At 44.8% G+C, this 27,606-nt stretch overlaps 1 protein-coding gene across 1 annotated transcript in view; it reads left to right on the plus strand.

Moving 5' to 3' along the window:
- Positions 1–2,723: 2,723 nt before the first annotated feature.
- The window catches only part of IFFO2 (intermediate filament family orphan 2), a 36,667-nt gene continuing 11,784 nt past the window's right edge, over positions 2,724–27,606 (plus strand). Inside the window, exon 1 of the mRNA XM_086476123.1 lies at positions 2,724–3,349. Coding sequence (XP_086332249.1) covers positions 2,724–3,349 — 626 coding nt within the window. The remainder of the gene's footprint in view (positions 3,350–27,606) is intronic.

Here is a 27,606-nt window from a genome sequence, read left to right on the forward strand (position 1 = left end):
GTTGGGCATTTTTGAGGGCTGGGGAGTTTTGAGGATGTTAAGCTGAAGGATTGTTGCTTGTTTGTTTTGGGGGGTGTGTGTTTATTCAAACACATAACCCGTAACTCAGTGGCGATGCACGTCAGCCCGGGGCAGCATCACCTATTTGCTGTCACTCGGCACAGAGCGTTTTTCCTGGCGAGGCTGCTCAGTTTGGTTTGGTTATTTTGAAGGAAGACAGACCCAAGGAAAAAACAACTTTCCGCAAGTGTCAGACTAACAAAAAGCTCTAATGTACAATAAAACCCAGGAAAATTAATATTAAAAATAATTAAGAGGATGTAGAGAGCAGCCTTGAAACAGCCGCCGAGGTTTGCGAGTGAAGGATGTTAATGAAACGAAGGTAAAATTTGGTGTAAAAATCAAACCCAAGGGTCCAGACTCAGCCCCGACTCCAGCCCGCGTTCGGGTGAAGCAACTGAGAGCAAAATTAAATCCAGCGCTTTATTATTAGCATCGCTAGGGGTGGTCACCGTTATTTAACAGCCGGAGAGTTTCTGTGTTCAGAAATAGCACCATTTCCCATCCCTTTTCCTCCCTGTCCAAATAGGAAAGGGCTAATCGGTGCTTCATTATTTATATCTGCAATTGGCAGGCAGCGGAGAGCTTTCCACGGCAGGAATCGGAGGAATCCCTGCAGGAATGTCCCCAGCCGCCGCGGGCTATCCCACGTGCCAGACCCCGGCTGCTCGGCACGCCGGCGGTGGCAGAGGGTCTGCTCCGGGGTGACACAAGCCCTCGTGGAAGAGGGATTCCCATTTCTCCGAGCTTAAGCCTAATTAATTGTTGTGATTAATTCAGGATGATTCACTTTCAGGGGCTGGGGTGAAACCGTAGCCTGGCGGCGGTGCGGGATGCTGGCGGTGACCGTGCGCATCCCGGGGGTGAGCCAAAGCCCGTTAGGAGAAAGACTCATCGATGTAACGACCTTTGGATCGGGCCATGGCGAGCCCGTCCTCACCGCTGTGGCGATGGGTGCTGCGTCATGATACCCATCGTCTCACCGGGCAGCTACAAAAGCATTAATTAACTGCGTGGTTTATCATTCCCGCTGATGTTTTCCTGCTTCCTTACAGGGAAAAAAACCCCTCTCTTGTGGCTCATCAGGATTTTCCTGGCTGTTGACCACGCGGTTCTGAAATCACCCGGCTCTTTCCAGCATCGCCGCCTGCCAGCAAGGATGCCGCGCGCCTAAAAGCTGGGAAATGACCCAGATTTGGGAGAAACCTGCTCTTGGTTGGCTTCTGCCCCTGACTGTCATCTTATTATCGGCAGTTTTAGTCGATCCTTGCACTTTTTTGCAAGAATCGCTGTGACTCTGCGAGGGGTACATGCCGTGGAAGTGTTTCCCAGTGAGCTGCAAATTTTTTCTGTGACTGGGGCTCCGTTTGGTGCCGTGCTGGTACCCAACAGCAGCAGTTACGCCGTGCCCAAATGACCAAGGTGTTCGAGGTGTAACCTCAGCAATGAACACAGGTCACAGTCTACACAAACCGAGGCTAAACTGTTTTTGTGCTGAGTGAAAGATAATCTTTTCAGGTGTTTCTTTGAGTCACCCGTTTAATAAAGCACCTCCACCCGGTATATTTATGTTTTTTTTCCAGGAGGTGCTGGGAAAACACAGGTTTGTAACACGTTAACAGAGCCCTTTGAGGAGCCTCCGGTGGCGGCGCTGAGCACGGCTCATGGGTGCGGATGGAGCTGCAGCGAGTGGGTGCTGCTGCCCGTGTGGTTTAACATAAATATCACCCGGGCCGTTTAATACAATTATCACCTGGCCAAGCACCGTATTTTGATTTCAAGACCTATTTGAGCGCGTGGTGGTACTGCACCAGCGTTATCGGGAGCTCTCCGTGTACGTCGCTTGCTCACGAAGCATCATTCCGCTCCGTGGCGTCATCACAGAAATCAATTAAACAATAGCCTTTGATTGCCGAGCGGCTCAGAGGTGCGGGAGCAGCAGTTGGGAAACGCTTGTTTAATAACTTAATCGTTATAATATCAACGTTGTTTAGCACTTAGGCGGGACTCTGCCTTCAGATAACAAAATTCACCCCTTATAATTTCACCTCATTAATTAGGCAGTTCCCCCCAGAGCCGAAGGCGGGGAGCGGTTCATGCCGCCTCGTTTATTTGATGTCAGCCAATGGGTCTAGGGGCACGCTGGGGGCCGGGAGCGCTGCTGGACCCGGTCACCCCCCAAAAATCACACCCCCCCCCCCGCCTCCGTGAGACCTCGCTCGGGCCACGTGGAGGGACCTGCTGCCCGGCGGGGGCGTGGCTTGAGGGAGGGGGCGGAGATGGGGGCGTGGTTGCGGCGAAGAGGCGTGGCTATGGGGAAAGGCGAGGCTCCGGAGGAAGGGGCGTGGTTTCGGGGCGGGGCGGGGCCTGGCGGCGGCGCTGCCCGCAGCCTCTGGCGCCGGGGGCGCGGCGAGGCGGAGCCGGGCCCGCCCCGCGCCGGCGGCCGCTCAGTGCCCGGGTAGCGGCGGCGGCAGCCGCAGGAGCGCGGAGGTGCCGGTCGCGCTCACCGTTCCCCCGCTTTTCTCTCCTCAGCGCCCGCCCCGGTGGCGGCCCGCGCGCTCCCCAGCGGCCCCTCCGCCTCGGCGACCGTTAAACCGCCGCTTCCGGCCGCAGCCCCCGCCGCCCCTCACCGCACCTCGGGGAGCTGAGGCGGGCGGCGGGCGATGAACTCGCTGCTTTTCGGGGAGATGGCCCGCGCCTTCTCCCCCGGCGCGGCCGCCGCTTCCTGCCCGCTGGGGCCCGGCGGTGGCGGCGGCCCCGGTAGCCCAGCGGCGGCCGCGGCGGGGGGGGGCCCGCCGGTGACGGCGGCGCTTCGTAACGACCTGGGCTCCAACATCCACCTGCTGAAGGGCCTGAACGTGCGGTTCCGCTGCTTCCTCGCCAAGGTCCACGAGCTGGAGCGGCGGAACCGGCTGCTGGAGAAGCAGCTGGCGGCCCAGCAGAGCGAACGCGATCGCCGCCTGCGCTACAAAACCTTCTCCCGCGACCAGGCCGTGCAGACCGACTGCGGGAACCCCCCGCTGCTACCGCCGCCGGGCCCCGGCCACGGGCTGCCCGCCGCCCCGCTCCCCTCGCCGCCCCATTACAGCCGGTTGCCCGGTACCATCTGGAGCTACACCCAGGTGCGGCGGACGGGAGGCGGCGGCTTAGAGACGGTGCAGGGGCCCGGTGTCTCCTGGATCCATCCGGACGGCGTCGGGGTACAGATCGACACCATCACCCCCGAGATCCGGGCCCTCTACAACGTGCTGGCCAAAGTCAAGCGGGAGCGGGATGAGTACAAGAGAAAGTGAGCGGCTGCGGGGCGGGAGGCCATGAGCCTGCGGGAGGAGGCGGGGGATGGGGGGGGGGGGTGCGGGCCGCCCGCTCCTGCAGTGCAGGGAAACGGGCGAGTCCCTCCTTGGGGCGGGGGAAGCGTTTGGGGAGACCCTTGGGGACATGGGGATAGGCCTCCCCCCACCTCACGGCTCCCTTCCTGAGGGGAGGATGCTCCCGTGGGTTTGGGGGAGGCTCTGCCTCAGGGCGGGGGGCGGTTTGCACCTCAGCTTGGAGTGCAGAAAATTGTGGGGATCTTCCCTGGGAGGCTGGAGAGCCTTGAGCTTCAAAGGATCAGCTTGACTTAAAAGAAAAAGAATTTTTCCAAAAAAATCCTTTTTGGTGGAGAAGGGAAATAATCTGTTATTAATGTTGCGTTGCACAGTTACTCCTAAATTTAGCTTGCCTTCATTTTCTGGACTAATCACTCCAGTAGTCGATTTTGTGTGCCAGCTCTCCGAAATTAGCTCAGTGCTGCAATATTTGGGTTGCAAATACTGCAGGGGAAGGTTTGCACTCCCGAGATGTTCCTCGGAATTAGTCAAAACAAAAGCCCTGACAACAGCCTTTGTCAACCCCGGTAATCTGGAGGTTTCTCCTGGCCTGGTGGGAAGCCCTGGGGTTTTTAAATGGTGTTCTTTCCCAGCCCCGGGGATGGATAGCCTTCCCTTCGGTTTGCTGTATTCGCTGTGGCGGAGATGGAGGCCAGAGGAAAAAAAAAAAAAAGGTAGTTGGGATTCTGCAGGGAGATTCCTGCATTGTCTGACGAGCTGCCTGTCCTCTGGGGCTGGCGTGGGCACTCCCGTTCGGAGTTTTGTCATCTTGAGGCTTAAAATGCGTTTCCTCCTTGCCCAGCCTTGTATTTTTATTTTCTCTGCAGAACAAATGTAATCCTTCCGTATTTTTTTTTTTGGAGGCAGCCAGCATTTCTTGGCCTGTGAAGCGTAGCTGAATTTCTTCTGTCCAGGGTACAGGACTGCAGTGTGCTCTTGGCGTACCTCTAGTCATCAGCTTTTGTAACAGCCCTCTTCTTGTGAATTAGCTCGGTTTAGAGAGATTTTCTAGGTGGGCACATCTGTTCCTGTAGTAATTTCTGGCCTATTTGTTAACTAAAGTCCCGTCTGCTTTCAGTTGTCATCTTAACGCTTGCGTTCCCCGATTGCTCGGTACCTCATGGCTGGAGTACCTACAGAATCCAGATGGAAAAAGAAGTTGGCCTTTGTTTTTTTTTTTTTTTCTGGTCTAGAATAGCAGATGCCATCGTGCGACGGGGTTGTTTTTGTTTTTGTGGCTGGTACCAAGGAGATGGGAGTAGTGATGCTTCAGAGGAAGTTGTGTTTGATGGCTTGGTTAAGGAAGATGTGTGTTGGGTGTGGGTTGTGTCACCAAAAGTTGGGGATGCTTCTGCTTTTTAATGGATGCGTGATTTATTTTTTCGTATTGGGGAGGAAGAGACTTGGGGGCCATTTAAGTTCAGTGTTTCAACTGATAGGGGGTTGATTCTGTCTGTTCTGCTTTCACTCGCTTGTGTACAGCAAACTTGCACCCCAGAGTCTGTGTTCAGGTGTGACTGCTTGCACACTCGTGGGGGTTGCATGAACAAAAAATTCAATGGAGCGAAGGGGACCTCTTTGTAGGCAATCACAGATCTGATTCTCACCTGGATTTCTCCGAGGTTTTCTCCTGATGCTGGAAAATAAAATTTGATTAATACATATCAACACGTATCACGCTAGTGTTGTATCTGCAGGGTGTCTTTTATGGTACGTTCATTACTGTGTAGTTGGAATGATTATTCCGCTCTTCTGTGACCTTCAGCCGTCAGATGGACATCGCACATTACGCTCTTTTGGGGTAGACTGGCTTTTTCATGTGCAGCCTTGAGTGCACTTCTGCATGCTTACAGAGTAATAGGGTGCTGGTTTACATTTAATTCCTGCAGAGTAGATTAGTCAATCTGATTTCATTATCATGAGCTAATGGGGTGTTGCAGTGTTTGTCAGCACTCCTGTGAAGATTGGTACCGATGTTTGTTTGCTTGGTGTTGCAGAGAAGGGGTTCTCTGTCATGGCATGTTTGTGTGCAGGTAGGTGTATGTAAATACCCACTTTGGGTTCACCTTATCTTGCTGTGAACCCTTTGATGCTCAAGTTTTATTTAGGGAAAGGAGCTCCAAGAGGAAAATAAGCCTTGTGCCCATCTCCTGATGGTGCTGTTGGGGCCTGCAGAAAGTCAGACACGTGCACAAGTTTCTAAGGCAGACTCGTGGGCTTGCGGAGAAGGGTGTGTGTCTGTAAACAGAGCGGGTTTTTATACGCTGCTGTTGTTGTTTCACACCAAGAAAATAACCATTTTGCTGAACTCGAGAACCAGCAGAACACAGCAGCCTTTTTGAAGCAATGGGACTGATAAGGCACCAACTCAAATGCTGAAGCAGATAGTGATACATTTATTGCCTGAAACAACGGAGGCTTTTTTTCCCCTTTCCAGGATAACCACTTGATTAAGGAGGTCACAGCTAGCAAGTGTTTCTTGTTTGAGATATTTGGCTACCAGGAAAACACCAGGCAGATGATTACGTTGCCAAGTCAGTGAATACTGCTGAAGCAAATGCTTCGTTTCAAAGACACGTAGCTCATATGTGATGCGTGTCTGTTGTTGTTGAAGACACAAACTCATTGATGTCACAAATTGAAAAATGTAATGGCAGAATTCGGAGGTGAAAGAATCCTGCCTTTCTTTTAAAGGCAGCTTTACTGCTACTCTTTCAAATAACAGTGGAAGATCATCTAAGATGCTCTTTCCAGTGAAATTCTGCCTGTGCAATTTTTGGGATTACTAATGGCTTCATTTTAGGAAAATATGTTCAACTCCTTTGTTCCATTCCCCAAAATCGTGTTTCTTGGACATCCTAACACAAGAAACTGGAGTTCTGAGGTCTCGAAAATAACAGAGTGCATAGTCAGTTGAGCACCTAGATCATATTTTACCCAGGCTTTCCTTTGTATCTGATGTACAAATGAGAAAACGTTCCTCCCCCTGAGCCCAGCAGATATTTCAGACCAAAATTGCCCTTCCCCGCCCCCACCCGTCATGTTATTTTACACAAATTATATTTAAATTTAAATCTTTTTCTACTTAGCATGTTGTGTTAATATTTTTTTTAGTAATGATAATGATTTTACACTGTGGATTATGACTTCAGCTGTGGGAGTTAGCAGTCGGAGGAGATGATAGGAAAAATGAACTTAGAATTCATTTTCTTTAGCTTTTTTCAAATGATGCTAGCATTTAGAAGAGATTTTGGCCATAGATCTGATTCCAAATACTTTGTGACTTTTTATTTGTTCCTGCCCTTTTAACCAGAGAAGGCAAAATTGTCCACTTTCTTTGCAGTCAAACTAGCTCAATAAAAAATACTTTCAGGGACAGTTACCTGAAAATGGAGGTGTCAGGTTTTGTAAGTTGAAACGCACAGATGAAGCGGTTTTTTTCCTAGACAGGAAAAAAACCCAAACCCAACTGTACTGCTTCACCTTGTTTGAGGTGAGATTAAACAGTTGTGGGTTTTTAATGCCCAGTGTTTGGATCTCTCTATCCTCCGGTCCGTGGGTAACCAGCTCCCTGGGGAGGGGGATAAGCAGGTTTAGTGGCAGGAGTGTGGCTGTGCCGCTGCCCTGTGAGGGGCTTAGGGTTACTGTGGTCTGTTTGGGTTATTTAGAAGAAAAACCCGCTTTCTGGCGAGTGGTTGGGGATGTGAAACCAGCACGGCCCGTCATTAGGTAACCGCCGGTCCCCGGCGCTCTGAGGCCTTCGTCCAGGCTTCACCAGCCGAGCTGAACAGGCCTCGGCGTCCCGAGCGGGAGGTGATGCCCCAGGTCTGTTGGTGAGCGTTCACCCAGGAGTCTGCTTGGCTGTGGGAAGGGGGAGAAGAGCTGTGCTCCCCCCTCCCCCCCCAATTAGTCTGGTTAATTGGCGGCAGGGGCTGAAGTGCTGCCGGCCCGTCTCCTGGCCAAGGCACGTGCGGAGGGGAAGGTGTCGGGCAGCGATGCTGAGGACGAGGGTGCCCCGTTTCGGCTTCCAGGCTCGCCCAGAGATCTCCCTTGAAGATCCGAGCGGCTGCTGCGTGTTACGGCACTCGAAATGCTGCTGCGTGTGGCCGGCCAGAGCCTGCGGACCTGGGGGAGGCCTTCTGCAGGCATTCCCTCTTCTCCCTGCTTGGCGGCTTTTTTTTTTTTTTTCTTTTAGCTGCGAGAAGGCTGCTGAGCTGTCTGTGGAGAGCTTTAGGCTGAACACTTGAATATTCGATTTGTATATTATGGTTTCAAAATTGTTCTTAATTGGTGCAGATATTGAGTCTGCCAGATGTTAGTTGTCGTCTTTTTCCAGCAGAGACTTAACTGTTACTAAGAGTTGAACTGGAAATAATTGTTTTACCTCAGGACGGTATTTCATTTGGAAGATTAATAAAGTCCACTTGAAAAAGAGATTATTTTAAATTTGCTGCAGCTGGAAAGGACAAAGATTATCATTGTCAAAGGCAGTGCGCGTCAAAACTAACTGGATCTTGGGTTTTTTTAAAGAAGGGAACTTAATAAAAATGTGCTTAAGATAAGCCCTGGAGGAATGTCTGAAAACTTTTAAAGCTAAAATATCAGTGGTAACAAGATGCAAATGTTACGCATAGACCCAATAAAAAACAAATAATTTTTTTATCCCTGTAGAAGAATGTAACCAGCATGTGAGACTTCTGTCCGTGTTTCAATTGGTTACAGAGCTGGTAATAATGCAGTCTCTGTGTAAAGCCATATATATATATATATATTTAATTCTGGTATTTCTGATTTTCTCGTTATGTTTTAAAGGGGCAGTTATTTTTCAACGTGGCTTTTCACCAAAATTGGTGTTCCTTACCGCTTCCAAAGCAGCCACATAGCCTGGTATTACAGTTTTTTGGATACCCCTTATCAGATGTGAAGTTTGACGTTAAATGCTCACTCTGGTGAAACCTGAGACTCAGTCCTGAACAGAGTAATTTTTCTTTTTGGAGAATGGATAAAAGTGTCTAATGTGAAAAAAAACTTGGCCGTATGTCAAAAATATACCTCCCTTGTAATTGTTGGTTGGAAAGCTGTGCTGCTTGGAGCTGTGCAAATTAAGCTCTATAACGTTTGTTTGGGTTTCAGACTTCTTTCTTTAAATGATGCCATCTTTGCTTCTAAAATGCTGCTGCAAAGACACGCATTTACGATATACACAGATAGCTGGAGCACTCTAACCAATCTCGGGTTTATTTCTTTTTTTTCTGTGGTATACTGTGGGACTTCTGGGTCGTAGTAATGTAGGAGAAGTTTTGGAAGGAAAGGAGGACATTTCTCTTTGATCCTGATTTCCAACAGTGCTCCACAGTGGGATTGGGGCTGTACTTTGTTAAATATTTAAGTAGATAAATCTGTGTGTGTGCCTTACTGAAACTGGCTTGTAATGGGAGCAACCAGGGAGGGCTAAGGTGTGTTATGACTGGTTTGAACTAGCTGTCTTAGCAGTGCAAGTTAGCTGCTTGTTCTGAACTTTATCTTTGGCTAGCTATTAGCTATGAATTCTAATTAAAATCATGAATTCGCAGATGAACTAGATTGGGTGCGGTGGAGAGAAGAATCGCCACCTCGTGTCGTGGTTAGAGTTTCGGAGAAACTTGGGCCAGGATCTGTGCCATATTCTTCAAAGAACAGCTTCCTCTGTTGCAAGAGAACCACAGGACTTTCTGTGTATATTTTGAGTTTACCTTTTGATTCCTCCTGTGACTCATGGTGGGAAGCTTCATCCTTTCTGAAGGCAAAAACCCAGGCTTTCAGAGCACAGCTTAAGCGTTGAGTAGGTCTGGGAGAAAAACCTCCCAGATACCTCTGATCTTAAACCCAAAAGACCCTGGCAATTTAGGGCTGAGGTGAAAATTAACAGAGAAACAAGTTATTTCTAGCTCTTCATCATCCATAATCATAGGCTTTCGTGGCAGTAATGCAGTTTGAGTGCTGGGCTTGTAGCTAAGGAAAGCACAGAACCCACGTACAGCTCAACAGCTGCTTTTTTTGTGGTGAGGGTTTTGTGGTGATGCTCTGCCAGGTCTTATGTTGGCTTCCTGCGTATTCTTTTCTGTGACTAAATTTATTAATTTTTTTTAGTTTGCAGGAAATACTCACAGGATGTCATTCTTTACGGTTTAAGTAAAGTCTTAAGTCTCCATCTTAATGTTTAAGACCAGCCTTTTTGTTTGTATAAGAAAATAAGAGATTTCTTCCAGTTTGGTGTTTTAAAATAAAAAGTTTAAAAACTTAACAGTGCGTATCTGTACGCTGTTAGTCTAACTGAAGTTCTCCTGCAGCCTTGTGACCTTTCTGAACTAACATTTATCTTCTTCCCAGGACCCTGAGCTGATAAGTAATAAATGGTAATAAAAGGTAATAAATGGGACAAGACCAATTTTGCATAGTAAACAAGGCCCAGGGAAACTGTATCGTGCACGGCTGTGCTCTTAAACCAGTTTTCAGGCTCCATTCTGCTCTACCTCACCATCCTCCTGGCTTCTATAGGGTATTTTCTATGTTTTACCATCTCCCGTTTCGTACGAGTGCTCTCTGGCTGCTTCCAAGTCCTGGTGTTGTCCTGGTCATGTTGTTCTCGTTTTTATGCGTGTACCTCCCACCCTTGCATCTGAAGTGAAGGAACTTGTCGCCACTTTATTACATGTTTAGAATAGGGAGCAAAAATCAGATCATCGTGGTATGGCGATAGCTTGGGCACACCGATAGGTTATTGAATTTCAAATGTATTGTTAAAACGCCTTGGTCTGGCTCAGAGGGGAATGACCGTAGTTAGTGACTTAGAGGTGCCCGTGCCTGCTGATTGAGGAGGAGTCGTGTGGGAGGGTGGGATTTGGTTTTGGTGCCAAAGAAACAAGTAATGCGTGTGGTGTTTCGTAATCCCTCGCTGTCGCCTCGTCTACAAACAGTTTTTATCAGATCTTTCTGCTTAGAAGCAGGCTTGAAAAAAGCCAAGGTGATATAAGGGTGTTCGGTGGTACCTGGGTTGTGCGGGTGATGGTTGTGAAAATGTCAGAACAATTGGGTGACTTTTTCTAGTACCGTTGCACTAAGTAGCAACGGGGAGGTGTATGCTTTTACCTTGATGGGATTAACAAGGTGCTTCGTTTCAGAAGCCTTTTAAAAATGAAATTCGTTGTTTAAAAAACTTTAAAATGTGTGGGAATCTTGGTTTTATTTGCTGTGAGTGGTGTTGATCCATGTGCAAACATGCCATCAACTCTGCCTCTGGATCTACTTCAATAACAAGAGCATCAAGAGAGCTGGGAGAGAATAGTGCTCTGTGCCCATTAATGATGCGTCCTGCTTGTTAATGACACAGAACATGGACTAGTTGCATTGTTACTGTGTGAAAGTGAATCACAGATGATGCATTTCTTCAGCCTTTTGTTCAAGCATTTCCACACTCTAACTCATCTACACGTGACTTGATGGTTACTGGACTCAATTTGGAAGCATTCTGCTGCACTTGATGTATCCCGCTTCCCCCAAAACGTTGTTAATTTGAATCCCCTTCCAAGTAGATTTTGGGACTGAACCTAGTCACGTCTGCTTTCTGTGTCATGGCTTCAAAATAAGCCCACTGCTGCATTTTGGGGCTTGTTCTCACTGGAGAAATGTTCAGTTGTTCCTTTTTTTTTGTCTCTGGAAACCGCCAATGTGCATTGCTTTAGAGAGGGATTTCAGCCGTTTGTGATCAAACGGATGGCTTGCATTGCTGCTAGTAATGGGTATCCATGTTTAATCTTCAATCTGATGCTAATTTCAGTGGATTTATTCTGAATTTGCACAGAAATACAACCAAAAGCATTGGCATTACAGCCTGCGCCTGAATTCCCTGTAACTTCACAAATCTCTTGGTGCTGTGGAGAAGCCAAATGTTTTGATTCCCCAATCTTAAATGGTTTCACGAATCTGAATAGAAAGTACAAAGCCTTTGTGAACAGGTAAACTTCAGATAAAGCTCTGTATTGTGCGGTTATCGGTACACAGGTGTGCCGCCGCGTTACAAACCCACTTTGGTTTGCTTTGAAATGCGTGGGGGTTTTGTATGTGTAAGCAGAGATCAATGTGGGTTGAAAGACATGACAGCTCACAGACACTGTACTAAAAAGAGGAGGAATTAACTTAGTCCTCTTCATGTGGGCAAGAAAACTTATTAATTTACAGTGGCTCATTAACATGGAGAGCAGAGATGTTGAAGGAAGTGAGGATGTAAATAGGATTGGATCCCCCTTTACCCTTACGTGCAGTAGATGTGTTTAGCCCATGCAGTGACTCATGCTGGAATTAGAGATCAAAGGAATCCTGGCTCAGTATTTATTGCAAATCAGTGGTTTCAGTGGAAAATGTATTTCTGTCTGTGGGTTCTCACAGGTGAAATTTGTCCATGTGTCTCCGAGGGGAGAAAATAGAACTATGTCTTTTTTTTTTTTATGAAGCTTTCTCTGATACAAAGAACAGAATTTAAATTAATCAGGCCCATATCTGATTCAAGCATGGAAGTCAAGCCCTGTCAAGTTAAATCTAGTTAAAAAGAATACTAGGTATTGGTGTAATTTTACATAATTCTGTAGAATGGCATGGGTGCATTAATATTGAATTGTAATGGGAATATTTTAATATTAATATTTCAAAAAGCTATTGTCACTGAAACTGCTACAACAAAATCCCCTTCTTGCAGGACAAAATAAAATAAATCTTTATTTCCTCCTCTAAACTTTTCAGCAAGGCATTGACCATATGATGAAGCGTTGGGCAGTCTGGATTCTGCTCCGAACTCTTCTGTTGAATTTTTCCCAAATGACTGTACCAGAATTACCTGACCTTTGACTGTTTCAGTCATCCATGTGGTTTTGAAACCCCACTTTTTTTTTCTTGCCTTTTTTTTTTTTTTTTCTTTTTTAAAGGGAGTGCAAAGCACTCACGAATGCCTTAATGCCCTGGAAAATGTTTTTCCACTAATCTGTATTCTTAACCAGAGCGTAGAACTGCCGGTTGTCAGTGGGAGACCAGCTTTTCTTGTTAAAAGGGACAAAGTGACCCTGGGAATGAAGTCCCACTTGCAGAGATGCTGTACAGAATTTTATCCTTTCAAGAATGGCTATGGGATGTAAGTAAGCTCATTTTGTGATAACTATCCCTGAAGGACAGCAAGCTCCTGGTGGCAGCATGTGATGAACCTGTGAATAACCCCATTTTCCTTCATTGCTTCTCTCCCCCTTTTGGGCATTCCAGCCTTCTTATCCATTTATATGCACCACAGTCAGACTGTTCCCTGTTCAGTTTCAATGGCTGGAAGGAATTTACTGTCTTCTCTACTTCTTATTTTGTGTGGGAGGCCGTAGGAGCTTCGCAGTCGTCGTGCCGAGGTAGGCCTCATTGCTGTGGATGCTGTGAACTCGCTGTTGATGCACTGCTCTGCCGTCGCTTTGCTTCAGCCCTGAGAGAGGTGTCATCCTGTTTTCAAATGCACGGCCTTTTTCTTTCTCCAGCATTCAGTGAAGCATTAATTACTGTTTGATCTTTCTCCTATCAAATCTACAGTGAGATGCAGCTCTAGACCCGTGGGCAGGGATTTATTCCCCGTGGTGAGCTAGCGTGTCTCTGTCATTGAGTGGGCTTTGATTTACGTGAGGTTTGGGTCCATGACTCAGCCTAATTCTCCTGTAATTGTAGGGCAGTGGAAAGGCAGGGAATGAGGTCACTGCCTCAGTCACTCGGTTCCTTTTCACTGGCCTTTTGCATGAAAACCAAGTTTGTACTGGAACTCTTCTGCTGTGCATCTCTTCTCCTCCATAAATAGCACAGGGCTGCCGCTGCCAGTGGATTATACCACTCACTAATAACAACTTGCAGTGTTTCAGCCTGCCTTAAAATTGGATTTCATTTGTGAAAACTTAGCAACTTCACCTTTCTTTGCAGCAGTAGGTAAACTGAGCTTAGTCCCTTTCAGGGATGAGATGAGGCTTCAGAAGTCTGGGGCTCGTGTCTTTGAGGGTATTCCAGTGTGGACCAGTGTTCATCAAGGCTTTCTTCATTGTTTGCCTATGAATTCAAACAGCAATTATATTCTTGGGAATTTATGCAGCAGAGTCAGCAAAAACAACTCTTATGTTTGTGTGAATTTAAGACTCATCTGCCTTTGTACAAATATTTAAAAATGTCTAATCTTGAATTTTAGATCCTCCTAGCTGTCATCTTTATTAATTCGCTTCCATCTAAACGGCATAGTACCGTGGTTTAGTGGTAATTCTGTAAAGGCTAGTCACCGTAATTAACTAGGAATACTAAACTATATTAATCTGCCCATTGTACTAGAAGTGATTAAAGCAGCTTAAACAGGGTGAGCATTCTTGTATTTCTTGAAGGACTGTGTGAGGAGGACTGTGTATTTCCTCAAGTGTGATAGACGCCTTTGAAGAGGAGTTTATTTCTTACCCTTTGTAACCGCTTGCATTCTTAGAATCCCGATACTGGGTGGAAAAGCTATGCTTAAATATATTTACCTTTACAAAGGTAATAAAGCTCTTAAAATGTAGGTAAGATAATGGATATATAGGAGCACTATTGGGAGACTGTGCTACGTACTAGGTATGTATCCCCCATGCCTTCCTGACTCCTGAAAGCAGGTAAGCATCACCACATTTCAGTAAACAGCTTCCTTGGTCTTGGATAGGTTCAGTAAAAGTATTTAGTGTTGGGGCAGAGATTAAGATGACCTCGAGCTCTCAGTTTTGAGGCTGGTTGTTAAAGGCTGCGGAGGAAGAGGGAGACTGGATGGAGGGAAACCTGAAGACAAGGTGAGGGGAGCACTGAGCACTGGGGCTGCAACTTGCAAGTGTTTGTGGCATTTCAGGCTGAAGAACTGCGGAAGTGAAGGGAAATGTTGTGATAATACATTCCAGCAGGATCTCTGGTTCCTTTCCACAGAAGAGTAATCCCGATCTATTATCGCTCGGTCTTATCAGAGCCCTTAAATTAGTTGGAACAGATAACAGCAGGGTGGTTACAACATGGTCAGGGAAAGGAAGGGCTATTTGTAGAAGGCATTTACTCATGAAATCAGGAAGTCAAATGAAGACCTTCTATGAAAAATACCAGTGTTTTGAATTTAGAACAGGTTACATTCTAACAGCTAAGCTTAACTACCTGTACGTTTAATTACATAGTTCAGTATTTTTTACAGAAATGGATCAGTTTTCCCCCCAAATGGATGATTTGCCTGAATACTGAAATGAAAGAAGATGGGAATATCTTTTGAAAAGGAGGTGGGGTTTATGTGTTAGTAGCTTGCAGTAGGTGCTGAAAATGGTGCTGTCTGTGATCATTTTGTGCTGTGCTAGTGACGCATTTCTTCTTTTTAAGGTCACCAGCTAGCCCAAATGCACACGTGCTATGTAGTCCGATATATTCCTGAAGGCGATCCTTCAGAAAGGCTCTCAGTTTGACTGGGATTTTTTTCAGCTGTTAACTGCGGAAATCAGGCAGACATCCTTGGTTTGCCCTCCAGAGTAATACTGGGCTTCGTGCTGGCTTGTTGTGAAAAGCCCTCATCATGAGAGATCTAGCTGGGGATCCATTTGGTGGAACACCACTTGAAGCCCACAGACCCAATGTGAATGTAAACATTTCGCTGCCGGAAAATCCCTGCTCTGTCTGGGGAGTAGGAGACCCACAGTGCAACGGCACTGCTCCAGACATTCAGGTTTTCCTCTTCATAACAGATTGCCATGAAGTCATAAGGCCGTTTGGAAAAGAAATCCTCCTCACCCTACTTGGGAAAAAATCCCTGTAGTTAAAAGCCTGCTAGATTATTTCTCTTAGAGCTGTGATGTAAGAATCTTCCATGTAGTCATGTGCATCAGCTGAGATAATGCACTATTTTAACTTGGCAGCCTGCAAGAGGACATTCATGAGAGCTTTCATTAGGTGTTTATAGAAAATAGAAAGGAAATTCATGCCACAGAAGTTTGCCTGTACTTTCCGACAGCTTAGCGTTAGATCTTATTATGGCTTTAAATCTCTCCTGTAACTACTTGTCTCCTCAGCTGCCAGACTTTTGGCAAGGTGTCTGCATTTTGCTGAGAGTCCTCAGCAGCAGCAGTAGGAGGCGAGAAATTACAAGTGAAATGTCCTGAGCACCATAAAAATACAAATGTATTTTTAAAATGATAATGGTGTATGTTAGAGCACGCTTCTGTGACATCTTTTTAAAGTCGCTGCGAGGCTAAAACTGTATAGAATTGTACTCCTTTGTTACAGTAAGCGTTCTTGACTGTAAGTAGATTTCAAATCTGTTTTATTGTATGCTCTCTTTTTCTTATTCTTTTTCCTCCCGCCCAAAATCCCTCCTCCGTACTAGTATTTTTATCAGCTCTTGAAGTGTCTCCTGTGTTCTGGGGATAAAAGACTGGAAAGAGAACTGAGAATTAGGGGTTAAAAAAAAAGGAGAGGTGAGGGAAGGGGGAATACAGTTATCTGTGGAAAAAAAAAGTGGGTTCATGTGGTGTTAAAGGAAGAACCTTGAAAATCAGCTCAAGTCTATGAGTACTGGATTTTATGTAGAAGTTATGAGGCTCTTGAGGTGATTGGCTTCAGAAACAAGTCATGTCAAATTTGGATGTGCTCATGTGTGCTGATAGTACTTTTACTGACCTGTTAGATTTAGTAATGGGTATTTTGTATTACTCTTCTAAAAGTCATGTGCTGAAGTGGAGGTGAAGGACTAAGAGTTCGAAGTGAGTATGCCAAGGAGAAGGGGAACAGGATGGGACCCCCCTGCTTTAGAAACCGCAGTGTATCAAGGTCACTAGTTGAATTTTTAGCGTGGAGGATAGGAGTTGAAAGTGGTATTTGGTGGCAGGCTGCAGAAAGCTTTTATTTATTATAAATATTTGCTTAATACTACCTACTGTGCAGTTTACAGTGACGTGGAGGGTTTTTCTGCACTGCTCACGTTAGTAGTCTTGCATCTTAGCAAACTATTAAAACTGTATTGAAGGCCTGGAACAAGACTGATTTTTAATTTTTTATTATTTTTTTTCCTTTTTCTCTTTTAAGCCAGTGAAGCTTCAGATTAAGGGACAGGCATGCTGGTGCCTATCTTCTGCTGTTTAAATACATTTGATTTAAATTAAGACCATTAAGCAATTTTTAAGTTTCCCTAAACAATGGATGGATTTTTCTGTGATTATTACATGAGTCAGTTATAATAATCCCTTTTCATTGTGCAGTTTCGTTGCTGAAACTGAGCATGAACTATTGTTGGTAACTCCCTTATAAACAACCCAACTTCCAATTTGCAGAAGAGATTTTTCTCGCTCCGTTCTGTTCTACTGTAGCCTGTATTTATTTCAGTAATGATGCGGATGGTGGAGATGAGCTGTCCAAAGGAATCACATGGCTTTACTGGGACACTGGGATAATAGCATGCTGTGTTCCGCAGTTCAGGCTCCTCGCGCAGCCTCCCCTTTGTCTGCGCAGGGTCTCTGAACGCTTGTTTTGACCTTTTCAGTGCAGGAGACCGCAATTCTACAAGTTTCTCAAATTAGCACTTGTACCAGGCTATTTCTGTAAGGTGACTGAAAGAATCTGAGATGATGAATAGTCTATGCAATAATTGAAATGTGATTTAAAAGCACTGGATGGGCTACTGTTTCCTGCCCCGCTATTGCAGGGTTAGCAAAAAAAAACTACTTCAAGATGTCCAACTTCTGCTTCTCATTTGTTCAGCGATGCTTGTACGTATCTATGCCAGACCCACATAATGAAATTTAACCCCCCTGCCGTACCGTAGGTGGGTAGATAAACATAAAGCAGTTCCTCAGAAGAAGCAGAGAGCATCGGGCAGCTTTTTGACTTTTGCAGGAAGTGAACAAACAAACTTAACTCAGTGCTTTTCTTCAGGCTCATAGTCACGGTTCTGTTCCCCGTTCTTCACTTAAATTTTACAGCATCTGTCACTGTATTTCAGTAATAATTTCTTCAAAGAGAATGGTCAGTCATTAGGAGTAGTGAGTTTACTTGGATGAATTTCACAGCAGTTTTATATATATGCCTGTGCCAAAGTGTTAGGACAAAACACCTGAACGTGTGACATACTAAATACCATAAAATGGCAGCTTGTTGATAAGCAGAGTTGTGAAATGAATGTATATGTATGTGATCGGCTGTCTTTAATGCGTGAGGTTTGTAGTACTTATGTTTGCTGGAGATTTCCTTACATGGAAATTCAGTATTTGATAATTAACTTGTAGCTAGCAGCGCTATACAGGAATGTAATCCTGTGCTTTTCAGATTACCTTTTCAAAATGAGTCAGACTAATTATCTGCAGTTACAACAACAGTTTTAGAGGAATGTAATGTTCTTTGCCTTGGCTGTTTCCTGAGCTGCGCTTGCGGTTGTCTTCTGCAGGCCTAGGGTGTGTGGAGCTCTTCTGTATACCTCAGTGGCACATGAGAGAAGGGTTTGCCGTAGTAATGTGTAGAAATGAGTGGAGTGCTGCTGTCTTCTAGGAAACAGTTTGATCAGACAGAGCTGACATGAGTGTGGACTCGGCCCTGCGCTAAAAATGAGTGTAGTACCATGGCTTTTGAGACCGCTGGTCTCATCCCTGTAGAAATGGGGTTTCTTCCCGATTATATTAGTTGCCTGAGTTCTTTTTGTTTTGTAATTGTGCTAGTTGGTGGGTTGCTGGCACAACAAATGCCCATCAGCACCGTGAGACCTGTCAGAGGTAAATAAGAATAGCAGCATGGGAAGCGGCCTTGGAAGTACGGTGCCGTCCTCCAATATAGTGAAATCGGGATGTGTCCATCTTCTTAAATTTCCTTTTTATTGTTAACAGAAAAAGAGAGAAAGAGAGAGGAAAAAAAAAAAGCAGATATATACCTACAAAATGGGGGAAGTGCCTTGGACTTAACTGATACGAGAGGAAGAGAACCGAGAATTTGAGCATTGTCCCAGGAAGGCTGATGTAGTAGCTACCTAGGCTACAATAAAATATTTACAAAGATGACTTAATTCTGCACAGTTGAGCTGAAAAGAAGCCCAAAATGCAGTGCTCCGAGTCTCATCTTGCCAAAAGTGTCATGCTATATTGATCTATGTCACATGGCTGTTTGGGTATAAATCTTATCAGATGTTTCGTGGTTAGACCTAATCATGTTTACTATGCCACGCGTGGGCTGTGTCATATTCCTGGAATCAGAGCTGACTTGTCAAGCGAACTGTCTGTCTGATATTTCCTTTCAGAGCAAAATATTGCTGCAGGTAGCTTGGAGGCACAGCGACGTGGTGCTGGAAGGTCCTGCTCCCCAGCAGTTGGCTGAATTCAGGCTAATGGTAGAAATAGAGTATCCTGTTGATGTAGGGAATAGCAGTTGCCTGTCTTAATGGCAAAGAGCAGCTTGCCAGAAGGTGATAGCCTACCTAATTTAATTGTGCTGCCGCTCGCATGTCTACGATGCGTTTCTGGTAGCTGTAAGGCTGTCGCAATAAAACTAAGGGCTGATCTCAGCACCTGGCAGTTTGAAGTTCATCATAGCATTTCCCTTTTGCAGCAGGAACTTTACCTAGAGTTCGGCTTTTGAGCGGTTCCTCTTCTCTGTGTTGCACACTTTTCCTGCTCCCCACTTCTTAAGTCTTTGCCTAGTCTTGAGCTATTGTATTTTTCTAATTGGAGACTGTTTTGTCCTTATCTTGCTCTCTTGGCTGCTTTTCCTTTATTGCACAGAGTAAACCCGTAACACCCCCCAAGCAAGCCCACAGGCCGAACTTGCATTTGCCAGAGTTGCTTTTTTCACAAGGCTCTTTTGTTAGAAACATTTCTGGGCTAGCTTCAGTCACCGCTAAGCTTCCTGGAAAATGGAAGGCAGGCAGTCCCTGCTCTCTCATGTTACTGAACAAATCCCTCTCCCCTTCCCCGGGGTCTGCTATACCTAGTGAAAAAACTGCATTTCAGCTGGCAAAAACTGCAATAGATCCCCACTGCAGGATTTTTTGTTCATGCTTAAGAGTGAACATTTGTTCAGGGGTTGTAAACACTGTCATGAAGATTTTTGACAGGAGTGAAAAATGAATTTACGTTGCTGGTGCTGAGGGGAATACAACCGGTGTTAATTCTGCCTGCGACACTTTGCTGCAGCCTGTCAGTGCCCACCACTGTGCTGAGGAATAAATGTAGCTTGATCTATTATTTCTTGTGTTTGTGGTTGCTGGGACAGGTTGGGCACAGATCTGTAAATCTGTCTTGACACGCTGGCAAACATGAGAGGAGAATACAGAAAGCAGTGTTTAGTTTACCTCATGTATTAATTATCATATCAGGAATTGCATCATAAGCCTTGCTCCGAGAGCTTCGCAATCTGATGGTATCTTACCAGCCAGAACAGTTTTTGACTAACCAGGAATCATTTCTCTGCAGGCTGCAGGAAACTGTTGTGTTCCTGTGATCAGCACAATGGTTTAAGTGTGGAGGACACTAGTGATAAAACGTGATTTTTAATTATACTCCAGTTCTAGAGTATGGATACTTTACAAATAAAGATAGAGGCCTTTTGTGGATTTGCTGCTTAAACTGTAAAAGCTCTGTTCCTCCAAAGCAGTTATGATTTCCATATGCCTGAGATGAATAGGAGTAGCAGAAGAGCTGTGCAGAAATGTAAAGCTATGAGCTTGCATGAAAAATGAAAAAGAATTGCCTTCCCTGATCAGGTTCATTTCAGGAGGGCGTACTCCTGGCCATCACTGGTAGGAGTTGCGGTTTTGAATGCTTATCACAGGTTTAACCATATTTAAAATAATTTGCAGCTGCAGAACAGGCAGGTCAGTGATATTTGGGGTTGGGTTATGTTGTCCTGGGCCTGAACTCTCTGTTTAGGAGAATATGAAATGGGTTTAGAGAAGCAAAGAGTGAGCAGTACGTGGGGCGAGAGGAAGCTGTACCAAACCCTCCTTTCCAATGAAAGTAACTTACCTGCTTGCAGAAGTTCTGACTCTCTCCTGAAGAATGGCTTAGAAACCAGGATGATGATTAGGTTCTAAACACAAGGGGAAATGAAAGACTTCTTTGTGTGGCACTTGTTCAGTTGAAGCTCTGATGACACCCCCACGTCCTGAGAGCAAGCTGAATCCAAGTTCTTTGGTCAAGAGCAGGTAGACAGTTGGGGAAGATGGTTCTCTGAACTTGGTTTTACTTCGGGTGAAAGCGGGGCAGCAGTGAGCTAGATGGCTTTATCTGTTTTACCCTATTTCTCAATCTACCTACAGTGGAAAAAAAATCATTATTTCTTTTAAGGCAGCAGTATTTCAAGTGGCTTTGGCACTATGTGATATGGAAAGACTACCAACATGAATAGTCTTGGATGTGCTGGTATATGGTAGACTTTCAAGGATTTTTTTTGTTTTCTTCACTTGTTTAGCTACGAGGTTGGATGGAAGTAACTGAAGTTCCTAACTGGTACTTCTGCATTGTGCAGAGTCCTTTGCCAGAACAGGAGATCTCTTGTGAAAACACCTCATCCGCTAAGTTAGACCTATTTTGAATAAGTATCTTCTGTCTTTGTTAATGGTCTTCTGTGTTTGGGGCTGGGTGCAGGTACAAAAGGAGAGGTCCAAAGCTTATCCAAATATCTAAAGACATCTTGGATTTAAAACTGGCCTTTATTTAGTGCAGTGGTGTTTGGAAGAGTAAGTCACGCCGGAGCCTATGACTTGTAGCTTAAAATGTGTTTAATGTTGCTGTGAATATTGCACGATTGTATGTGGATTCTCCTAATAGAAGCACCCTAATTTTCTTTAGAAAGGAATGCAGGCATGGCTGTTGCTTCTACTTGAAGTTGTTGAACTCTTGTGACATTATGCATGGCTTTTGTTTGAACACCTCGTGTGGTCAGGAACAAAACACAAATGAACTTGCAGATGATTTTTATTGTGGTTCCAGTCACAGGCTGGAGCATCTTTCCAGATGAATGTAATTGGGAGGCATAATTATGCAAAGCTTTTCTGTGTAGTAAGTCCTTTTAGTAATTCTCTTCACAAGCAATTGCTGTTGTTCATAGGCCTGTATGCTGTTTTGAGTAAAGCGCAAGGCTAGAATAAGACTTTAATATTAAACCTCTCCTTTATAATGAAACAAGTATTAACAGTCCAAAGGGTACAAGTTCTGCTATGCAGTGGTTTTCCCTGTGTCATCTAGACCATTGCTACAGGTTCGAGGATCCACACTCTTCCATGGCTCTGATGTTTGGGAAATTTGATGCTGCAATGACTGACTTCTAGCAAAGAGATTCTGTGGCATGGATGTTGCTTGCAACAGGCAAGAAACAACTTCATTCAAGAGTGCCGCTGCCGTTGTGTTACAGCCAGGCTTTAATGGAATCAGACGTTCACATTCAATTAATACGTTTTATATGGAGCCCATCAACTAACATTTAATTTGCCTCAATGAGAAGTCAGGGCATGTGGGATCAAAATAGTCTGTGCTTGGGATAATCTGGAAGAATCCCTGTATTACGGCATCTTAAAAATGCTCACTTAAACAAGAGGTAGCGTTTGTGAATAAGCTAATTGCTTGTTGCAACCTTCTATTTAATTTAGTGCTAAACAAAGAGTGGATAGGAAAATGATCTCTTAAGCAAGGATTCTAAAAGCAGAGAGAATGGTGCATTGGCTCTCTGTTTCTTTTTTCCCTCCCTTAACCTAATAAAGAAGGCTTGTTTAAAAATGTTTAAATAAAATCCATTTTGCATGGTCCAGTTCTTCTGAGCTGCATGAAAACACGCAGATGGCTATTTGTATTTACCATTCCAAGCTGCCTTCTAGCATCAGGAATGGTTTAGTGATACTGTAGATGCAGGTTCTTCTCTCAGGTGAGAAACACCATTTGATGTCTGGCAAATGGTTAAATAAGAGGCTGGCGCTGCAGTAGAATTTTGATATCGTGAAGGTTGCTCTACATCTGTCCAGAAAGTCTTGAACACGATGCTTTCTTACCCCGAACTACCACAGTATGTTTCTCTCAAACAGCATGCCCTGCCCAAATTTCTGTCTTGGCAGATTACAGCGTTAGGCTGTGGATCCTTTTGTGTGGGAATAAAAGTTTATATGTCTGATGGGCTGTTAAGTCAATTCGAATGAAATTGGTGTATAATAACCAGAGTTACAAACTGTAATGTTGATAGTTATTATCTAGGTGTTGAAGAGGGGATTAGTGGGCATGTTACTACAGACCCGCAGTGAGAGGCGGCGTGTAAGGAGCGTGAGTCATGCGGAGTGATTAAATCGGTTGGGCTGGTGCGTGTGAAGTGTTAAATCTCCTGCCAGCGCCGGTGAGCAGCGCAGGACGCCTTGCCATCTGGAGTTCCTGTAAACAACGTAGGGGCGTCAAAACCATCCCGACACGCAAAAGAACAAGCCGTGCTGCCGCAAAGGAACGGGAGCACAAAGACGAGCCTCTAACCTGCGACGGCAGAGCACGAAGCCTGCCGGGCAGCGCCAGAGGTGTAATTACGTGGTCCTGCCATAGCATGGGTGTTTTCTTCCATCTTTGTGCAGGTGTGGTACATCAGAGAATGCGCCTTAGATGCTTCGTGTCCAACAGATGAGCAAGGCTGGGTGCATCTCGTGCCAAAAATGGAATGGTGGTGTCTTAGTGTACAAGAAAAAAACATTGTGCCGTTCCCTGAAGTAACACTGATAGTTCATCCATTCAGGACGTTTATGTTTTCAGGAATCATTAACTGTTAATATTTTCATGAGCATTTTATAGTCATGGTTCAAACTAACACTTTCGTTTCCTGTTGTGGACGTAAGCATTCAAGAGCTATATATGTTAGGTTTTCCTTTCTGTTACTGCTTTTCTCCCCATAAACTGATGGAGGACACTCCAACAGTAACGAAACGAAGTGAAAAGCTTCAGCCCCCAAGAGGATGGCAGGGGAGAAGCTTAGACCACTGTAAATGTTTTCTGTTCTCTTTCTGTTTGGTGGCTTTCTTCTCTGCACAACTTGTTATGAAACTCCCAGGGAGAAGGGTCTTGTCTTCCCAAAGAGTTTTTCTTATGGAAAAAATGTATTAGCATTAAATATTACTGGAGGAATATTTGCTTCCTTGAGGGAGGGATATTTTTAATGAAAGAAATAGTGTGGTTGATACCATCAGACATCATGAACTATCGACTGGTCTACTTGTGCCTTTCTACCTTGAGCAAAAACATATTTAAAACAGTAGGTTTATATCTGGCATAGTTCGTAAGCACGTTGTTTGTTGTCTAAATAATACCACACTCACATCTAAAAATCCTGGGTTTTTTAAATAAAATGACTGAACAGTTTTTAGAAAGGCAAACTTCTCTAAAACTAACTTTCTGTTCCAAAGAGGATTTGTGAATCTGCAGCAGTGGGCAACTCTCTTTCACTGGTCAGTATTCCTAAACTTGACTTGATGATACTGGGAGAGAAGGAAGGAAGGGGTTCGTGTTCGTTGATGCAGGTATTCAGGGAGTGGGAAAGTGGTTTGAAACTTGTTGTGTCAACATAGACTGCTCTGTTTAGCTTCATGAACAGGAAGGCTTGAAAACTTAAAGAAAGTGTTAAGGGGCATTACCCAGTTCTTGAGATTTCTCCATCGCCTGTCTTTGGTGTAGGAGAAGTTGTTAGTATCTGTGAACTGGTAGCTACTCTTCCAGTTTCAAAGGAAACACACAAGTTTGCAGTGTGACTCAGCTTTACAAGAACACGGCTTTAAGCAATGTTAATCCTAGCTGACTATTCATGTGTTTTGTTTGTCTAATATCCTTGTAATGTAGCTATTCCCATTAAAGAAAGCCAGCATCCTTTGTTCTCCTCTAAGCTATGTAAGACATGACTGCAGAAGTAGTTTGGGGCCTGAAGCTGCAATGACTGAATGCCACTGGAATGTAATGTGTCACATCTGGTAAAAGGGGAATAGATCCATAGCTTCTAAAATTCAGACTAGCCCCTTATTTGGGGGGTGGGTAAGGTGGTGCTTGGAACTAAAACATCCTTGGAAGGTGGGAAAGAAGGAAAAAAGCTTGGTTAGATTTGAAATTCATATTGCTGATGTTGCGGGGTTTTTTTGTGTTTTTTTTTTTTTTTTAAGAAATAACTGAAAACATAATAGGAAACCCTGAAGTCTGGTAGATTGAGATGGCAACATTTGCCTTTCTGGGTCAGAAAAAAGATTTTTGGATACAGCTGGAAATCATAGGAATTGATGCATCTGAGCCAAGCAATAAGTGTATTTGAGCCCAGCTGGCAGCTGGCTAGTTAATATCCTGCAGCAAATACGTGAAGACTGCTGGGGTTTTTTAGCCTATAACGTGTACAGACATTTCCCTTTGGGGTATTACAGCCCTCCTCATTCCTGCCGCTGCTCCTCCCGTGGTTATCCAGCTGAGGAGCTACCTGTCTGCTCTGCTGTCTGCTGCAGAGGTGACTGATGAGGTGGTGTTTCCCCCTTCCTCGAGCTGAAGGGAGCACCGGGTTCCGTTTGTCGACGTTTTAGGCTGCATGTGCAAGTGGCGTCACTGGTTCTGTTTGCTAAGACGAGGAGGGGGGTTTGAGCGTTGTGGAATACAGTCTTCTGCCTTCAGACGGTAGCTGGAGAGAAAGATATTGATTACTGGGAGAATAATTTAGGGCATGTTGAATATTAAAGACGTCGGAGCCATAGTTAGCATCTTCTCAGTGGCGTGCTGACTCCTCACCACTGCATTTGTTGAGTGTGTAGTAGCACAGCTGCCAGGGTCCCTTTTAAAGTCTTGTGTGTTACAGCAAATACCGGATGATCGTATGAATGAGCAATGTTTCTATTGTCTCACTTCCTTGGAAGTTTAAATGGAGAATTAATCCTCTGCTCCATTGTCATCTTCTACCTTCCCATCCCTCTCCTTCCTCTCTTCACTACAAATAGTCTCCCGAGGTTTAAGTGTGAGGAGAAAGTAAGATTGGCATTTTTAGCTGTCAAATGAGGTTAATCAGCTTGGTAGTGGGTGGGAGAAATGTGCTCTGAGGTTAAGAATGTGATATTAATGGTTAGCAGGACCCTTGTTATCAGTCCAGCGTAGATTTCCTTCTGTTAGGCATGAACTTTTTGGTTAAAAAGTACCTGATTGTTGTGGTGTTCCTGTAATTAAAAGAAACACAGAAATTGTGGGGAGGGTGTGTATGTATGCGAAAGCGGGCATCTTTTCTCCTCTTGAAGACACAGTCTTGAGGAAGAGAATTAGGGCTGTAAATCAGTGTTGTGCAAAATGCACTTTATCTGGCACAAAGAAAAGCCATGGAACTACTGGAATTTCTGCAGGATGAGGAAGGTTAGTCTGAGCAGGCTTTCGAGATGTGTAATTTTGGCAACTCCCCAGAATGGCTGAACTGCTGGGGAGGAATGCTAATCCTTGTTGCTAGCTTTTGGCATAGTCAGTAAAAATATGCAGATACGTCTTCCAAAAATACGTTCCTTTTTTTGCAGAATGCACACTGCACTGTGGGGATGCAAATAATACAGCCGGATAACCTGAGTGCAGCCAGTGTTCCTCACCTCAACGGTTAAAACCTTGAGAAGCAGCATATCAATTTTTGCAATGTCTGCTTGACTTCCATCCATAAATGACAGCCTGCTGGCAGAAAGACCAGGAGGAATGATTAAAGGCATGCAACACCCCTTCTGTAACAGAAGGCGATCATCTTACAGATTGTGAATATAATTGACTGCTTTAATTAATTTCACCTTCTTGACTTTAATATTAAAAGTCTGGAAAACGGAGTTACTGTTTTTATAGAAGTGTACATGTAATTAGTAGATAAAAACCAAATAGGATATGGAAATAAGAGCTAAAACATTTGATGACAAATGCAAATTTCAGCATAAATATTTTACTCTGCTTGGCAGTATATCGTTGCTGGTAAAAAAATGCACAAGTCTTCCTGCTTAAATCAGACTTTGGCTGTACAGGGGAGAATTCGCACGCCGTTATGTCGGCTATTCCTGCTCCACAATAGCAGGAAGGAGCGGATGCAGCCGGCATGTCATCTTGGCGCTGCGCTCGTCGGAGCTGCCGCTGCTGCATTAAAACGTAACCCGTTCAGGTGCCTCTGGTCGTGCCCGAAGACAGCAAACTGCAGTGCCGCCGTGCCTGCCCGCGTCCTTTCCTGCGGGAACGGCCCGCCCTGCCTTCTGTTTCAGATGGGATTACGTGTGCACTGGGAATGCAGGGATGTACGGAGTCGCACGGTGGTCGTGTGTGCATCAAATCGGCTGCCTTGGTGGGAGTATCCCGCCAGCTAGCCATCACCAAGTTTCTTTGTGGGTTTGAAAACAGGGTGAAACGAGGTGTTTTGGCAGATTTAACCTTGCATTTTCAAGAATGCTTTGATTTAATAGATTTCTGGGCCCGTGGTTTGCCATTTTCGGTTAAACTACAAAAAATGTTCAAGTGGCAACAGAAATTATTGCAACGGTACTTGAAGGTGATGGTGTCAGGCTTGTTTCTAATCATGTGGTACTGCAAAGTTTCTTTTCCAGGGGTGTAATTCCTGTTGTTATAATAGACGGGGCAAGTCCTTGTGTGGCACTACTGCCCCTTTGAAGACAGTGGCCACAGTTTACTTTCTCAAACCATATCCATGGGTATGAATGTGTATTGTCACATTTTCAAGAATCTTGGCTTTTGAGTCAGTATTGTCAAATACTGGGTTTGGTTCTTTAAAGGGTTTTGGTGCTTAAAAAGAGGAGCTGCTGGATATTTTTACAGTTAATCCAATAATGAACTCAAACGTAATGATGCTTGTATGAGGCTTAATTATACACTTTGTAACTGTAATTCCTTTTCTTTTACCCTTTCAGTAGTGCAACAGCAGTGAGTGTGTATACCTGCATTCAGGGATGCTTGCCTGGGTATTCTCCCTGCAATTGTAGTGCTGGGAAATGTCCGAGACATGTAGTTTATTGAGAATTTTGATGTAGAAGACACTTAAGCATACGAATTGATTGGACTGAATAGATAAATAGTGAGACTGCTGACTCGGATAACTTGCCTTCAACTGATACTTTTTTGCACTGAAAATTTCCCACCGTATTTGCAACCAATTATTGCACAGGAGAGCA

Source organism: Leptosomus discolor, chromosome 20 (genome assembly GCF_034619465.1).
Source record: "Leptosomus discolor isolate bLepDis1 chromosome 20, bLepDis1.hap2, whole genome shotgun sequence".
Lineage (NCBI taxonomy): Eukaryota > Metazoa > Chordata > Aves > Leptosomiformes > Leptosomidae > Leptosomus > Leptosomus discolor.